The 18,518-nt window shown below is 37.9% G+C and overlaps 1 protein-coding gene across 2 annotated transcripts in view; it reads left to right on the top strand.

The window, feature by feature from the left end:
- DGKI (diacylglycerol kinase iota) overlaps nt 1-18,518 on the top strand; it is a 452,274-nt gene that overhangs the window by 266,570 nt on the left and 167,186 nt on the right. For both annotated transcript variants that reach the window (XM_061198082.1, XM_061198081.1), the window contains 6 exons: nt 377-514; nt 3,489-3,567; nt 9,665-9,720; nt 10,651-10,713; nt 14,501-14,574; nt 16,030-16,141. In XM_061198082.1, the coding sequence (XP_061054065.1) occupies nt 377-514; nt 3,489-3,567; nt 9,665-9,720; nt 10,651-10,713; nt 14,501-14,574; nt 16,030-16,141 (522 nt within the window). The remainder of the gene's footprint in view (nt 1-376; nt 515-3,488; nt 3,568-9,664; nt 9,721-10,650; nt 10,714-14,500; nt 14,575-16,029; nt 16,142-18,518) is intronic.

The raw sequence follows: 18,518 nt of genomic DNA, 5'->3' as shown, positions 1-18,518 counted from the left end.
TTTTCCCGCTTTTCCACATATGCTTGTTCTGTGTATCCTCCAAATTCCTCTAGTAGGAGCCCTGGGGCGACCTGTTTTCACTCTGATAAAAACAGCCATCCAGCATGGATCTCAAAAGCCTGCCGGTGGCTATTGGTTCTTGGTGCTGGCAAAAGTCATTCCTCATCTCAAACCAGCTAGAGTTAGTATTTCTGTGCACATTACCCATGACTATTGTCTTAAATTCTAAGTACCTCGAGGAAAACAGTTTACTGTCCCAGCCTTGCTAATTGCAAAGTAAACAGCTGTAGAACAAGGGCTCCACCTTGCATGAAATACCTTTGGCTGTACTGTTCCCTACTCCAGACAGCAATGTGTGTGCTCTTTGATTCCTTAGGGCTACACTGATGAACCTGTTTCTAAGATCCTTTGCCAAGTAGAAGATGGGACAATTGTACAGCTAGATCGCTGGAACCTCCATGTGGAAAGAAACCCAGACTTGCCTCCAGAAGAACTTGAAGATGGCGTGTGTAAGGTTAGAGAGTTCTTCCTTCAGCAGAAAGCTAACCCTGGAGTATCTGCCTGAGTCACAGGAAATACGTTCCTGGCTGGAGGGTCATGTGCTGATTCCTTCCTATGAGATGACAGGACGGTGTTTGAGTTGACGGCTACTAGGGCTATGAGTATAACACTTCCTGATGATTCTGCCCCGTAGACTTCTAAAGACCAAGATTTCCTACCCACTTCCATAGCGCAGGGAGCTGTTCTCTGTCCTCAAATTCCACACCAGAAAGAAATATATCGGTTTTCTAATCTTTCAAATTCATTGCAAACTCTTAACCTATGAGAAGTTAAAAAAAATCGTATGATCTGAAGCATTAGGTACAGGGTCTTTCAACAGAAAGATAAATGCCTGAGATTTCTGGTCTGATAGCAAATATTTCAATTTCATCACTTGATTGGGACATCAAGATGCCTAAATGAATGTTTGACTTAGTGTTTTTCCTTCAGTGACTGAACTTGTATCTCAACCCAAGACAAACCAAGGGACATAATTGTAACAATGCTACTATAGAGCTTCAGGGGAACATTTGGCTTTAAGTTCTGGCCTCAATCTCAGATAAATTTGATAGGTTTCTGAGTAGACACTTGCTTTCTATTACTTTCCACTTTTCTTCTATAACAGTGTTTTCAAATTTTTGTTGTGTAAGAATCTCCAGGTGTGCCTATAAAATGCAGATTACAAGGTCCTATTCCCAGTGATTCTGATTAAGTAGATGCAGGGTGAAGGCCCAGGCATCTGTACTTTAAACAGCATCCCTGCTATATTGGCTTGTGCCGTTGATTGAGGCCAAGATTTCATGGTGGTTTCAGCCTTAAAATCCGATATCATTTTAGACCAAATCAATGCACCTTTATTGATTAGTACCATGATCCTGACCAATTGTGGTAGATGCTCAAGTTACTTATTTGGCTAAAATTGGTTAAAACATGTTTTGTCTTACCTTCATGGTGTTTTCACCTAAACTATGATCCAGAAACTATAAGGTTTTTAGTAGATATCATGATTGCTCAGTTGATCTTGAGTTCATGACATCACAGTGTTGTTTAAACAAGTGTCATCTTGGGATATAGTACTTCTTTCTAATGTATTTGACTTACAGAAATTGGATAGAAAACAGCTAAAGTACAAAGAAGTGTACCATATGGAAATGTTATGGACCTATCCCCACTCAACTTGGAATGGTTAGAACCTCAATAGCAATCTATGTTTAATTCTCTTCCCAACAGCTTAAGAAATGGAAAGACTTCTTGGTGCAGCCTGGGAACATTAATCCAGATAATTAAAGGGTTTTGAAAGTGGATTTTGAGGAGATGTGTGGGAAATCGGGGCAATTTTTCCTGGAAAATATGAATAAGAACTTAATAACAGACTAAATTGTGATGTTATTTAGGGGATGGTGACCAGATGTTCTCCTAAGTTATCAGTGGATGCTGAGACATGGGTTAGAATTGTAGCCAAAAGAGCATAAATGGTAGAAATGAACATATCTGTGCTTTTGGCAGGATCACCAACCCTTGCTGTCATTACCAAGGACTTGTATTTTGTTTCAGTGCAGGAACTGGACATTCTCATATTTGAAGCCAGGAGAGTGAGATATGTTTTGGCAATGTTCTATGTGTTCAGTTTCTCTCCCTGTTCTCCAGTCGGTTGTAACCACTTCTAAGGGCTGATCTGACCTCTGAATCAGTACAAGCTCTGACTCGGCGTTCCATCGAAGGGTTCATCCTTTATTTCAATTTCTCTCTTTCTGCATTAATATCTCTCTTGCTCTCCCTCTGACTCTTCCTCTCATTTCATTTTTCTCTTAATGGGACACGATTATCGCTCTAGTCAAACAGAAAATCTTACTGATCAAGGGACATATGAAACCCTGTAATAAACTTACTTTTGAAATCTTGAGGCCAAACACTTATTTCTAATAGAAGAGAAGTGCATTTCTATCTGGAAGATAAACCTGATAATTATCTGGAGACATTATCCAGGCTGAGATAAAATTACCTCTCCATTTACTTTAACGTTTATCTTTCATTCTGAGTTGCAGGAGGAAAAGTGTAAGAACCACCATTTGCCTTCTAGCATTTTCCACATGCTTTTCTAATTGTTCTAACATTAAACTGAAGCCTTCAAATCATATCAACTTTGTAGTTTTAATTCAGGACTTTAGGCTGCATAGTTTGTTTTTTCCTTTACTCAGCTTGTAGCAGTAACAGCCAGGGACCCAGAGGACTCTGGGAAGGAAAGCTAAGGCTTGTATGTGTATCTGTGTGTCTGCATTGCATATTTCACAGTCATATTAAAGATAAGAGTTTATAGACTAAATAGGAATCTGAATACTGATAAATACACACACACACATATATATTTTTATTTTTATTTTTCCTCTAGGTTGAGAATAGTTGAATGGCTCCCACTGACTTATTGCTTACATGACTTTTATCAAGAAATATATTTTTTTGGAAAATAAGTGAAGGGTGAACAAATGTTATTCATTTTAAGTTGCAGTATTAATATGCTGAACATAAATTCTTGAAAAAACTTGCATCCACTGATTAAGAAGGTTAGACACGATCCTTACAATTGAATTTACTTCCTAATTTTGCTTGTTGAATCATCCTTTGTAACTATTACAAATGTGCATCCCTCAGCTTATGAGGTTCTCTTATTACAATATCCACAAGAATGGTTCTCATTGAATAATTTGTATTTGTATCCCTTTTTTCCTAAACTATTTAAAATTCTTAGGAGTATCGTTTGAGTTGAGCTTTCACTAAAGAATTAATTCAAGAATCCCTTGTTCCTTCTACATAGACACCCCTGCCTTGAGTTTTAATTGATCATTCTCCCAGGGACTTGCCCCAGAGACAAGTGTCTGGCTTTAGGTTTTATTTTCCTCTTTTTGCCTGGTTAGACACAACTTCACCTCTGCCTTTGTTCATCATTGCAGCTTCCTCTGAATGTTTTCAATAATTACTTCAGCCTCGGATTTGATGCCCACGTCACGCTGGAGTTCCATGAATCCAGAGGTGAGGACAACGTCCCATTTCCATCTCCCAGGGAGGAAGTTTCCAGCAGGTGTTTTGCATGTTCCGTTTTGTTCACATATCACTTAAATGTTGACAGTGTGTCTAATGCTGTTCCATTTGAACCTTCATGTTGACCCTGGGAGCTAGACAAGATAGGAACTTATTAGAGATGTTACTTAGAGACCTCATTGTTTAGGGTCTCAAAGATGGTAAAGGTCAGGACCAGATGTTTGCTCTGGGACTCAGGACTGCTAATCTTTAGGTTTGACTAGAAACTTTGAAGTTAGTGAACTACTAAGCAGTGATAAAAAGAGAATCTTTCACTAAAGTTAGAATACTTACAGCTTCTCAAACCACCAATTATTAAAGTTCAGGACTTTATAACCAAGGTAATTGAAATCTTGTAGCCAAACATAAAAGTCTTCCCTATGTGCACAAAAGAGACAACAGGCACCTTAGAACAGTACGGGGGCTGGCTATAGGTGGTTTAGGTTGAAAGAAAAGGGCTTGACGGTGATTGGATTAGGCATGCAAGGTGCTTGGAATCTCCACTGGACGAGGTAGTATGAATGAGGGCTGGTGGTCATTTAAGTACTAGAAGAGATGGAATCGAGATTTGGGGAAGCAAAATAACTTTTGAAAGAGAAATAAGATGAAATAATGACAAGTTAAATATTTCATCAAAATTTTCTTATATCATTCAGCACTGAGAAAGTTTAGGATTTTGGCTTATGCTTTGAAGCCTTAATCTCTTGCTTTCTTGGTCTCTCTTAATCTCTTTCTCTCTCTTAAACTCTCTTCTTGTACAATACGTCTATGTCTCTGCCTATACCTAGTCCCTTGTGAATATGGTAACATGTAACCAAAATAATGCTTGGCTGCAGGTATAAGTAATTTGTGAGATAAAAGTCATAATGAGGGATTATTTTACTTTTCCTCTAGATTCTGCAAGAGCCTCTAAGCTTTTAACTCATAGAATTTGAAATACAGAGTACAAAAGGCAAAGTTCAACTGTTCAGATTCCACTAATAATACAGAGAAAATTCTGATAACACTTTTATATACTAAAGATCAGGAATGGGGCTATAGGATTAAGGCTGTTAGAAGACAAAATAAAAGTAGAGTATAAACCTGTAATTCTCTTACTGAATTCAGCAATTTTGTTAGACTTTGCATTCCTGGTTTCATGAGGCTTTGAGGGTCAAATGCTGAGCCAAATAGAAGCAATACTGATTAAAGAAAGAGTCATAGTTTTCTCTGATTAACCAGAAAATCACAGATAGAAAGGTTGGTTGACAACAGAACCATAAATATCAAATACCCAAATCAGAAACACCCACACGCTCCGCACCTCCCTCTCTAGACAGTTCTCGGAGATCAGATATTCAGAGGGTCCTACATTAGGGCTGGCACTTATAACCTGTTGCCTTTCCTAATTTAAGGAGAGTAGATTTGGGGAAGTAACTGGAGATTTCTTTCTCCATTTCTTACCCCATTTATTTCTCATATTCTTTGGGAGACTCTGGATCTGGGCTTCCTAATAAAATCTTTACGTTTCTTAACAGTACTTGTAAAGTAGTACAATTATCACTAATGCATGAACCTCCAAATTAGACATCCTGCCATGAAAAGAGGCCTGAATGAGTAAGTGGTGGACAGAGAGCTCATTCAAGGGAGCCTAATATTTTGTCTTATTAATCTGAGAGTTATCCTAATGATATGTTTCCATGTACTGTGGTGAAACTTTGGTGCCTCAGAATGACAGGGCAGCAAAGAGAGACCTCATGGTGGAAAGACCAGGCTTAGAAAGAATTCTTGTGGGAAAGTGATTTTTTTTCTTTTCTTTTAAACTATGGAACTATTTCATTTTAGAGAGGAACATGCAAATTGTGGTGTATATGTATGTCTACATCGTTTTATATGTGTGATTATAAAATAATTGGTTGAAAGATGCCAAGAGTTAATACTTTACTTTGAATACTTTATTGCCAAGGCTTAGTGTAAGTGCTTTCCTGCAATCGGAAAAGGAATTGCAAACATTTTCCCTGCAGGGAAGCCAAGGCCCTTGAGGAAAAACAGCCACTGAAGAGCTGGATAAGGGAGGATTGCTGTTGACTGAGAGTAATGCATACCATATTTATGGAGAGGATATTGAGATGGTACACAATAAATATGCACAAACTATTGGAACCAGATTTGGTTGATATGCCTAGACCAGAGGTGTGGACTTCTCAGTATCTGTTAGTCTATTCTTTTTGCGTTAAGTAAAAAAAAAAAAAAAAAAAAAAAAAAAAAATCATTATTTATGATGAAAGGTATAATTACTCAAGCTATTATTATTATTATTATTATTTTTACTGTTTTCCGTTTATTTGGATTTTCCCCATATTTTTACCTGGATAGTCAAGAAATCTCAAGCTCAGCTGCAGAAAGAAGAGAAAGATAGCAGGCCGCATTTTCAATAGGGGCATACGTACTTACTTTGTGTGTAGATTGTGTGAGTGGCTATTCTCAAGCCACGCAAACCATAGTTGAGACTTCAAACTGTTCTCAAATACAGCTGCTCAGGGACTGAGAGTTCATGATAAAACTTGTATCATTTGCCATCAAATACTTGCAGAGTGATTCAAAGCCCCATGAGAGCCATTACCAAAAAACAAACAAAAAAGAGCTTGCATAGAATAACCGATTAGTTATTAGTCAAAAAATACAATACATTGGGAATTACGCTAATCCATTTACATGCAATGGGTAGTAAAACCAAGTCTCACTAAAGCAGAATCTTAAAAAATTTAATTGCAGAAACAATTTTTGGCATAGATGTGAAATAACCCATCAAATTGACATGGGACAAATGCAGACTTTTGCATTACTATTGATACTTACATTGTATTTCTTTTAGAAGGGACAATTAAAATGACATTTATTTTGAGACAGTTTATTAGTGGCATTACTGTGTAAATGCCTTTAGAATTACCAGTAAAAAATCAAGCAAGGAGTAAAGATAGTCTTAACATTTTGATTTCCTTAACATTTTGTATATAAAGAATGCAAACATATGAATAATTTCATCAGATAGAAGGTATACTTAATTTGATTGGAAAACAGAAGCTTTTTAATTCTCATAGTGGCTAAGCCATGTGTGGCTGAACTGTTGCATATCAGAACGTGCAATTGTTTGGAACAGAATTGAGAGTTTTAATAGGATTGGTCATTTAATTGTCAGTTGGAGTCTTGCCCAGTGCTTTAATCACTACTGCATTATGACAGTGCTTGAGGACGTACATTGAAAATATTCTAATCTATTAACATATAGTCATGTTAACAATGATTATGGTTATCAGGTAGCAAAGCAAGGTCTCACTTTGCCAGCTGCGTGAATTAGATTGTCATTTTCGGGGGGACATGCAGGATATTAAACACATCAAACTTTTAGTCTGAGATTGGATGCTAAAGCTGTACTGCCTCCTTGAAGTTACTTCTTATTCAGAGGATTTGAGCCTTATGCTACAAGGTCAAGGAGATACAACTATGACTGTAGAGGAGGCAGTTTTTAAATCTGATTTAGGATTTACTATTTTCACCGAATATACAGAGACATGCAGATCAGCATGTTTCAAAGGGTTATGAATGTTTCATGATTCATCTGGTGAACTGACAGATTTCTTTAAAAAGGTGTTATTTTCAGTGGCTTGCCAAATTTCATCATCACCATCACTGCAAAGGACACACTGCCAGGCTCTTGCCCAGGTAGTAAGACTTAGGCACAGTTTGCCCTGGAGAAACTGTCACTGTCTGAGGTCCTCTGTCACCTTCTTTTCCATCTTGAACCTCAACGTGGCATCTACTCATCATTCAAGACTCAAGTGTACTTGCCTCTGGAACACTTTTCTGATCATTCCCTTTATGTGTGACTCCTACTTTGTCTTATAGAGACATCTTTCTATGGCTTATACAAAAGGACATTTTATTTTTCATTTTCAGACCTGTCTCCCCCACTCTAAACAACATGAGGGCAAAAGACTATGTCTTATTTGCTTTTATGTTCCTTGTGCCAAGTCCAGTGGCTGCCTCAATGTTTGTTACAGGAACGGAATGTTTAATTGGAGGATGGGCCCATATATAAAAGATAAATACAAGTAGAAGGGAATATAAAGTAAGGGTAAGATTAGTTGTCCAGGCAGTGTATAATGTGGGAGTTTGGTAGGGACTGTTGGCAGGAGAAAGGTATCAGGGGGAAGTTTCCAGAAAGGGTAGGAGGGAGTATAGTGGGAAATAAAGAAGGAGTTTGATGTAGACAAGCACTAAAGTGGGCAAGGGCATTTCAGACAGGAAGGAAAATGAGTTTGTGATAAAGATATGGGTTAGGTGACCAACTAATACATAGTGTAAGATCTTTGCAATGGTGTTAGATACATGAAGATAATGTTGATAAAAATATTTGTCCTTAATGGGAGATGACATTGGAAGGAAAGATTTTTATAATATATACAATTTGAATTGAAGGTGGCACTGTTACTGCGGGCATAGATTTTGGAGTCATTTATATATACGTAACTGAAGTCTTAAGATTGAGTAGATATCCAATGCAGAGAATTTGGAAGATGTGTGTTATGTGGGGTTCAAATCACTTACTGATTTTTATAAACATAGTGTTGAACTTATATTTGCTCCCTAATAGGCAAGACCAATTTCAGACAAAAGTAGGGTTTAGGATTCCATTCTAATGATACATATGTTATTGTGTTGTATACAAAGATGGGATTAATATATTAAACTATTGGAATGGATTATACCCAGGGTCTGATCATCATTATAAATGGATTACATCCAGAGCCAAATCATTTAGATGATTTAGATGATGAGATTTGCGAAGTATGAGCTAATGAGATTTAGATGAGATTTTTGGATTTTGAGTTGATGCTATAATGGAGATGAGACCTTTGGGGACCTGGGAGGGAGTGAATGTGTTTTTCATATGTGAAGGATGTGAATCATGGGGGCCAGAAGGTAGACGATGGTAGGTAGAATTTTGGTCTCCATGACCTTTGCCATCTGGTGTCATGCTTGCCATTCAAAGATAGGTTTGGGATTTGGAGACTTCCAGCTAGTCAGCCAGCTGTCTGATGAGAAATGACTTGGAGAAAGACCTACCCCTAAGAAGGGATTAATGATCATATGGGACAAAATAGCAGAAAGCAAATATTTAACAGTGGGTTCCTTTGGAATGTCTTGGAATTTTATTAGAAAGAATGTAAGGAAATAGTATTTCATTTGGGGATTTTATAATCTGTTGAATTCATGTGAACATTTTCCGATGCAAATTCTCGTCTAATCGTTTTATAGTCCTCAACCTATATAACATTCAGGAACAAACTCAGAATTAAACCATTTCAGTCAGAGCCTTTGTTGTCCTACGCCCTGGGTCCATTCTGCAGGTCATCTGTATATATCTATATAGATATATATAGATATTTATATAACTTCACTGAATCGAATGATGTTTCAAGGCCTGTCACAGACAACAGTACAGATGGTAGTTAGGAGTTTTTGCAAAATTTGAAAGCAAATTCTCTATTAATTATTATCCAAATTCCCCATATTTAATTAAATTTGAAACTGCATAGATAGTTTATGGAAGCCATGCCCTATGGAGGTCAAAGCAAATAATTGACCCTCCCTCTCCTCCCCCTCCCTCTTTCCTCTATCACCCCTGCGCTGTATCCCTGCCAGCCCTCTCTTTTGAATAGAGTCCAGAGTGTTTCAGCCCTTAATGTGCGTGTGAATCACCTGGAGAACTTGTTAAACCAGACTCCTAGACCCCAGCCCCCAGACATTCTAATTCAGTAGGTTCAGGGTAGAGTCTAATAATTTGCATATCTAGCAAGCTCCCAGTTGATGCTGCCACTGATGCCAGTTTGGGGCTACACTTTGCAGCACTGGACAACCATGCCAACTGCCTGTAACTAAGGGAAAGATGATGATGAAGCTGTTGGGTCCTTGGGATGGGGAGGGAGAGGGAAGAAGTAGGGGTGCTAGTCTAACTCACTACCTTTAATCAGGTCTCTGTAACAAAACTACCTTTTCCCTTTTACAGAAGCAAATCCAGAGAAATTCAACAGTCGTTTTCGAAATAAAATGTTCTATGCAGGGGTAAGTATATATTTCATTTTTTGATGATTACATATTATTTATACTAATTCGCTCATGGTAATAAAGATGCTAACTATACTCTGCTAATAATTACACACACATCTCAGGTGTTTACATGTGTGTCTATATATGGTTAATGTTTAATGTCTTGGTTTAAGAATGAAAGTAAGTATGTATTTCTTATGTTAGTGGCAGAGAGTTCATCATCTTTTAACTTAAAAGCCCTGAAAGTTGTACTGAGGGGATGGTATTCAAGGAGTGGTGTGAAAAGCAAACATCAAAGCCAATCTAGAGAATGAGGAAATTAGGTAGACTGAAAGATGTATGGCATGTCTTGGGTTAGAATGTAGTTTTCATAGGGGTATGTATGAACTGACATTTGGATGAGAAATTGACAGAATATGGGAAGTTTTTCATGGAAGCGTAGATGAGATTAAAGGGGCCCCCTTCTTTTTCCTTCTCCTCCCACTCAGGGACATCCTTGGGTGTGAATGGCTGGAAAGAAGAAAAAGGGGCCTCTAAAATATTGATTTTAAAAAGTGTGGCTTAAATTTTACCACTGGATAGAGGGAATCGAAGTAAAACGGGGTGAAATAAGACATTCTCAGTGGCAAGTTAAAGATTATATCAGCATCTAATGGACAAATAGGAAGATCAGGAAAGGTAGTCAGATCTCCAAACTGACCCTTGAAATTACCTACATTTTCACTCTCCTACTGTGATCTTAAATTTTATTATAGGTTACATTTTGAAAACAGAGAAAGAATTCAACTTGACAGCCTCTGCACTAGTTTACTTTAGATTCAGCAAAAGGAGAACTTGTCTTATATTTTTGCATGACTTAGAATCACTAGGACCTATCTATCATACAGAAGTAAGGATTTGGCATAACCATGTAATGAAGATTTTTTTCTTTCTTTCCTTGTATAGGCAGCTTTTTCTGATTTCCTACAGAGAAGCTCTAGAGATTTATCCAAGCATGTTAAAGTTGTCGTAAGTATTGAATGTGTCGACTCATTTCATTTAAATGTAAAAAGCATGCCCCCTAACATGAATCCCAATTACCAGTTTATATACTTAATCAGTGGGCTGCATAGAACTTTAACTGAATTGAGTGTAGTTTGTTGAACCAACATTTATGAGCATTTAGTTATGTGTCGGGCGCTGTCTTAGTTGCTGAGGATGAAGTTAAATAAGATGACTGGCTTCACCACTGAAGAAACTCACAGCCGAGTCATGGGGAAGGGCACATAACTCTGGGCAGAACAATATAATAAATGTTGTTATTGGATTACTTATATAATATACTGGTGACACAAAGGGAGAAATGAAAACTGCCCATGGTGCAGTCGGGGAAGTCATCAAAGGAATGATGTTGAGCTGGCTCTTAAAGTAGAAATAGATGCTCACCAAACAAGTATCTTTATTCCCAGCCTATCTGAAGAGTCTCCATCTTAGAAAAATACTTTGATTTCATTATTTTGTGGTCACTCACTCTCCAGCCTGGTCAAGGTCCTTCACCACTTAAGAGATTTTTTTTTTTTTTGGTGCTATTTCTTTCTGAGTCTCTATCCCAGGTTTTAGGGACACTCATCTTGGAGGCAAGGGAGATGGGAAGTCATCTTTTCTCTAAGAGATATATTTAAAAATAGCATATCATTGATTATTAAGAAAGACAAAGTGTTTCCTTGTAGTAAACAAGTTAAAAGAGGGAATGAACATGACTTTGCTGCACATACCTGTATAAGGAAAGAGAAACATGGAAGATACAGAAAAATATATAGATGGGGAGGAAGGAATGGGAATATAGCAATGCTTGAATTTATCGTGGAATAGATAAAGAATAGCATTTGTGCCAGGAGGGGACAGGACAAAAGGTATACATGCAAATAGAGACAAATATATGACCTTAAACTAATGGATTTATAGAGGAATATAGAGGAGCCTGAGAGGATACAAATTCAAATTTGTTGTCACCAATAAAGCCTATAGGAGGCATGAATCTCCTAAATCAGTTGGAACAAAGAGTTTACCACTAATCACCCTTGGCATCAATTTCAGATGTTTCAGTTCTCATGAAATACCAACGAAAAGCAAGTATCCTATAGCAGTAGCGACTTTTGAAAACTGAAATATTGCCTTTTTAAAGCTAGATACAAGAAAGACACATGGTCCATTGAACTGTGAAGATCTTGATTTTGATAAAATGATGGTTAGTTAAGTAGCAGCAACCTTGCCTCAAACTTCCCCTGTTTCTTCTTTGGCTGCCTTCAACCCAGCCAAAAATAAACTTTCCCTCCTCTTGCAGTATTTTCCACATTATTAGGAACATTGCAGCACCTGCCGGGAGAGCCAGTGAGCGGAGGGCAGTGGCCATATTGAATGGTAATGGTGTCCACTGTTTAAGTCAGCTGGATGGAAATTAAACTCTATGCCGCCTCACCACTAGAGAGCTTTTCTCCCACATCTGGCAGTCCTCCTGATGAGAAATATCTCAGGCATGGTTGGCTGTATATCAGGGATTAAAAGAAGCTTGTAGAGAGGCCAAAGTGGCAGTCAAATAACTAGAAAAGATTTGATATCAGCCTGTATATGTAATATTCCAGGTGGATTGGTCTATGTAATCATCTTTTTTTTTACGAAGAGAAAAAAAAACAATAGAAACTAAGTCTGAACAATTCTGATTCAGTCCTAGGTCTATCTTTATGAGGTATATGACTTTGGGGGAAGCATTCAACCTTTCAGAAGAGTTTACTCTCCTCATCTGTAAAGCAGGCATAACAACATATGCATTTGAAGCAACAGTTACCATTGTGCTGTGACACAGAGGGACACAAGGATATTTCTACAACGACATCATTGTATGTTTCCTGAGTGTGAGATGAAAAGGATGGGGGGGTTAGAGCAATTAGATGTACACATAACAGCAGACCATCTTATCTTTGCCACAGGGTGAAGTCAGTGTTTCCAAGGTAATAGTTAATAATCTCTCACATGAATACTACACACACACACACACACACACACAAACCCAGAGGACAGTAATGAAAACCTACATACAGCATTATTTTGTTCTACTTCACATGAGTTCTTCTTCTTCTTGTTTTGATGTATCAATGTGTGAGCTTGTACACAGGAAGATATTTTGTATGCACATATTTTCCTTTGTGTGTTTGAAGTAGGGAAAAAATTGAAAACTGCCGCTCTAAAGAGTTGTAAAGTTCAAATGCAATAATATATAAGAAAATTTTGTAAAACTCAATACATTGTAAGGTGCCCATCCTCATAGCATTCGATGAGTTTCCAGAATCGCTGATGATTTTTTCAGGAGGAAAAAGTAGAAATTTTTTTTAGAAAATGAATTCTGTTCTAAGTACAATAATATTAAGTATGATTTTTTTCTGTAATGCAACAATACTGCTTTGCATGCTTTTAATGTATCACATCCTATTTTTAAAAAGTTCAGTTGCTTTCAACACTCAATTTTGATCATTTAAGATGTCTACATTTTTTCTTCACTGGTAGAGCCATCTATCAACTTATTTCAAGTCCTTAAATTGGGAGACCTCATGTTTATTTAAGTATCTGAGAGTGTTGTAAAAACACCTTCAATCAATGTCCAGAATTTGATTCCTATCTAAAAAACATTTGAAAATACTTTGTTTCTTTAGGTTTGTAAGATTTCCCAGGAACAATTTTTGAGAATGCTCATGAAAAAAAATTAGGCTGTGTTAAGATCAGCTGGGAGGAGAATGAGACAACCTTCACCACTAGCAGAGTCATTTTACCTGGATTGAAACTCCCTCTGAAGCCATCTTTAGAAATTAGCAGGGAGCTTAGGAATGCTTTACCCTCTCTCCAGCAGAGGAGACAATGGGGGAAATTCTGTGATGAGGGTGTGAGGAGAGCAAATATAAAAGCAGGCTTTATACCTTTGACATTGAGAGGCCTACAGTCGTGACTAGAGTGTTCCTCTTTTGGCTTTTGTCACCAGTGGGAAATGAGAAAGGGAAATGAAACCCTTTTCTTTGATTAGTCAGATGATGCTCTTGAGGAAAGTACTAACTGGTGAGGGAAGCCACACACAAAGGTATTGAGGCCAAGCCACCTTGAGGCTCTTGAAACGCAGGGTCATGGCCAGGTTCAATAAAGCGGTTTATCTCAGAAGACGAGTCACAGTCTGTAAGAGATTAAATTGATAAGAGCAAATCACTAATTAGTGATTGCTGATACTAATTTATAACAGATACTTTAAAAAAAGCATGCAGGGTATATTCCTTTTAAACAGCGTTCAAAATATTATGTCGAACATTTTCAAAATAAAAATTATCTCAAAAAGCAAATAAAACAGTCACATTCACAACTATTGTTTGAATCAGATGACTTTGGTAGAGATTGCTACTGCCTCAACTTGAGGATTCATCCTTTTTATTCTTTTAAACGTTCATAAATTGTCTAATGTTGATAGCACAAGCCTAAGTATCCAATAATAATCCAAGGTTAAGCATGATGATAGTTCCTTTGATTGTGAGACCAGAGAAAAATCATTTTGGTCAAATGGCAGCTTTGTTTTTACATGAAATCAAAACAAATCCAAGCCCAGAGCCCTGGGTCTGGGAAAGTTATAATCAGAATAAATTTTCAATCATAGTAATGGGCATCCACTTCAGCAGAGACAGGGACAAGGGGAAGACCATGGTACATGCTATTGTCACCCTAGTTGTCTTTTAGACTTGTGCCTACTTCAGAATCCTTGCTTTTTCTGCTTTGATTGTTGCAGTGTGATGGAACAGATCTCACCCCAAAGATTCAGGAACTGAAGTTCCAGTGTATAGTATTTTTAAATATACCCAGGTAAGCTCTGTTCATATTGTTTCCTTGGTTTGATGTGAACTCCATTTGACTTAAGGTTTTCTGCTTTCATTGTAGAAAATTTCCAGGTACAAACAATGAAAAACAGTTATTTTAATGGCTTATTAAGGGTTTTCGAGTCTGATAATTTTGTTCTCCTACTTGGTTTGTTTAGTGTTATCTGTGGTATTTTTTTGTGTATGTGATACGGCATGCATGGTGTATACTTACCCATCCTTAAGAAGCCCAGACAGCCCTCTGGATTGGAACATTTTAATGTAATTCTCAATTACTGACGCCTTCCATCCCCTCACCCTCCAGGAATGATAGGCTTGAACAAATCCCTGTGTTCAGTTTCCCAAAAGCTATTAGGCAACCATCCAGCCCGATTTCAGCATGGAATTCATTCAAAATAATCGCCAGATGATTACTTTGAAGAAATAGGATCAATTAGAGTAGCATTTTCTAGCCAGGATGTCAACTCTCTTTGGTGCTATTATATACCTCAGGAGAAAGGGACATTTAAGATTAACTAGTCTCAAAATAAGCATGTATCTCAGTGACATCAAATTAGATTCTAAGCTCCCAAGCCAAGATTTTGAAAGGGGTGGATCTATGACCCTTTGTTATTTGCAAACCAGACAACTCAGATACAAAAATCCATGAGCAAGTTCTGTTTAGACTGAATTTAGTTGAAATGAGAATTGTGTGTAAATCTATCGCTAGGAGAATATATTATAGTCTCCTGATTACTTTTGGCAGTGCTCACTATAGCCCCTTACAACCTATTCCGGAAGTATTTTCATTTTAGTTGTCGAAGTAGAAGGCCTAGTAGATTCTCAGGAAACATTGTTTATTAGCAACAACAATGCTCTTCTCTTTTTCTTCTTGCTCCTCCCCCATCCCCCCCTCTGGATTTTGCTTCCTCCACTTTTCAACTTCCTTGATTTCCCCTTCCCTTTCTAATCTCACATCTTTGTCTCATCCCTTTTTCACTCCTTCTGTCCGCTTCAGTTACCTTTCCTTTGTCCTGGGGTACTTATTGCCTTGGTTCTGTGTATATTATTGATGCTTACCCACCTCAGTTCCATTTCCCTTTCCTATTGGCATGTATATGTCTCCCTCCAAAACCAAGTTCTGAAACCACCTATTGATAGCTCACGGTATGTGATAGAAAGTAAGCATTTGTGAATTACAGAGTGAGACATGTTGATAAATAATGAATTAGGAGAAAGTTGGGCTCCATGGGATGCTTTTGTTGTAAAATTTTGTCCCATTTTCATAAATTGATACTTGGAGGTGATAAATTCATTTTCTTTTTTATTGGGAGGTGTGAACCAAGAGTAGAAAGCTGTTCTTGTGTGAAATAAACATCGGATCGAACTATAAATTAATCCCCAATGATAATCATGGGAGGACTGGAACAAATTTAATTCTGTTTTTACTCTTCTCTTGCAGATATTGTGCTGGCACAATGCCTTGGGGGAACCCAGGAGATCACTATGACTTTGAACCTCAGCGTCATGATGATGGTTATATTGAAGTCATTGGATTCACCATGGCCTCTTTGGTGGGCAATGCATCTATGTTATTGAAGTGAAATGTACTTTAGTCAGAGTTAGACTTTACTATTCATTTTACAGGACCTTGGTATAATGTTCTTTCCTGGCTTATCAACTCACAAACTTTATGCAATGTAGAGTTGCTAGGGGAAGACAAAAACAAAAAGTAATTCTTCATGTCACTAAAAAAATTGATGCATATTTTTTGTTTAAACGTCAAAGATAAATGAATATTATGTGTTAATTATCCTGATGAATTTTCTACCAGAATGAAGTGGAAAGTTTTCATGCTAATTAAAAAGCATTATGCCACAGACATATCCTAGCATTGATGCAGAAACCTTGCCATTTGATACTTGTTTGGTTTGCTGAGTACTTGAGTGCTTAGATAAAAAGTAAAGTGGTCATTTGCATCCATCTCCATCTTGCCTGCTTAAGCATAAGATGGGCATCTCCCTTATCACAAAATACCTGAATATAGAAAAACATCATTGTTGTGACATTAATGAATATTCAGTTGCACAGTATCGAGATCACCTTGCATTTTAATTTTGTTTCCTGGCATTAAAAAAGTAAACGTATAGTATAAGGTCAGTTTCAAGCAGGTTTTAGCCATGTGTTTCAACTTATTATTGAATGATGAGGAAACCAATTAAAAAGTTTGCTTATCATTTTATCTGGTGTAAATCAGGCCACACTATCAGTTTGTAAAGCAAATTAAAATAAAGCTTCTACTTGCACTTGGCTAGCACTTGGTTTGTGCCATACCTTATGCCTCAAAGCAAGAAGGTTGTATTTCTTGTCCTGAACAACCCAAAACAACTCTTCTTCACTCATCTTGTGGATTCCAAATGACTTTTCCTCCATCACCTCGAATTAGTGAGATTTAACAGAATACCCTATTGTGATTACGGCAAGAATGTCCATCGCCTGAGTTGGAGATGCTGCTCGTTACATGTGCCATGTCTACAATGAAATGGCCATTAGGTGTAAAAGATTGCTCTAGGATTGATCTAATTTTCAGAGTTGTAGCTCATATATAGCTCTTTCTCTCCAAAGGTCTTTATGCTAACTATAGGTAAAGACTCAGCCAAGAGCAAATAGGAATAAGTCCAGGTAGGGTATGTGCCAGGGAGAATTCTTGGAGGTGCCCAAGACAAACCTGGCCACATGTGTTTTACTCATTCATTTATTCACTAATCCAGTGACCATGTATTGAATGTTTACCATGTGTGAGAGGTTCCTAGTCCTGGCTGTGTGGTAGAAGGCTGTCAGGGAATGTCTAAGAGAAGATGATCCCTTACCTAGGCTTGGGAGGGCAGGGAGAATATTAAGACACTTTCCCATTGCTCTCAAGATCAAAATCTAAATCTTTATCACAAAATTGAGTTTCTCTCTGATTCTCCATCCTTTCCCACTGCCCTCTTTGTTTTCTAGCTCGTTGCCTCTCAAGTCAAGTATAGCTTTGGGCATCCCTTGCTTCTTTTGTACCACAGGGACACTGCATATGCTGCCTCTCTCTCAAATGTTCTTTACCCCTTCATCTTCTATAACTTTTCAGTCTGTATCTGTGTCAGGTTCTTTTTATAGTCTTTTTTTGGTTTGGGTTGTTTCTGCTTACAATTATATAATTAAAGTCTGAACAAGAAGGAGATGACAGAGTGAAACTGGGTAATTAGAGGAGAATTTAATGGAGGGACTCTTTACAAATAGTGCACTAGGTTTATGAGAAGCAACAGTGGATGGTGTTGTATTCCTGAGCTAAAGGTGCAAAGGCAGGGAAGCAGTCAGTTGTACCAGAAAGAGAACTATTTGGGAAAGCCCACCTGTTAGGAGTAGTATTTGCTAAGTGAAAGCAGCCATCCAGTGCCAGCCTGGCAGGGAGAGGGTCAGGGACATCAGTACAATTCTTGCCCTCCAGATCTTCTGCTGTTGTCTCCCTCTGGAGAAGTCTAACAGAAGCCGGAGGACAAGGGAGCCATTAATACAGTCTAAAGGGGTCAGTTTCACAGGACAAAAAGGAGCGCAGGGAAGGGGTGGAGTGCTGGGTGGGAGTGGCAGATGGTCGGTATCCATCACTCCAGTGTATCTCTGGTACACAGCAGAGAGCCTGGTACCTGTAATTGGCAACGAGTAAATGTGACAGGATGAATGAATTTTGCCAGGAGAAGAAGAATGGACTTGGCATTCTGGAAAAAGGGAAATTTACATACACTTGGTAGTATTAGAGATCATATTCCTCTGTGGAGACGACAGTTAGTCTTACGTAGCATAAAGGTAGGTGAAAAGTGAGAGTGAAGTAGGTGATGCTGGAGAGGCAGGCAGGGGTGAGATCACAAAGTGCATTATAGAATTTATCTAGGAGTTTTGACTTTGAGGAATTAG

This window comes from Eubalaena glacialis, chromosome 8, assembly GCF_028564815.1.
Source record: "Eubalaena glacialis isolate mEubGla1 chromosome 8, mEubGla1.1.hap2.+ XY, whole genome shotgun sequence".
Lineage (NCBI taxonomy): Eukaryota > Metazoa > Chordata > Mammalia > Artiodactyla > Balaenidae > Eubalaena > Eubalaena glacialis.
The sequence above is the reverse complement of the archived record's forward strand: the minus strand, read 5'-3'. Positions and strand labels throughout refer to the sequence as shown.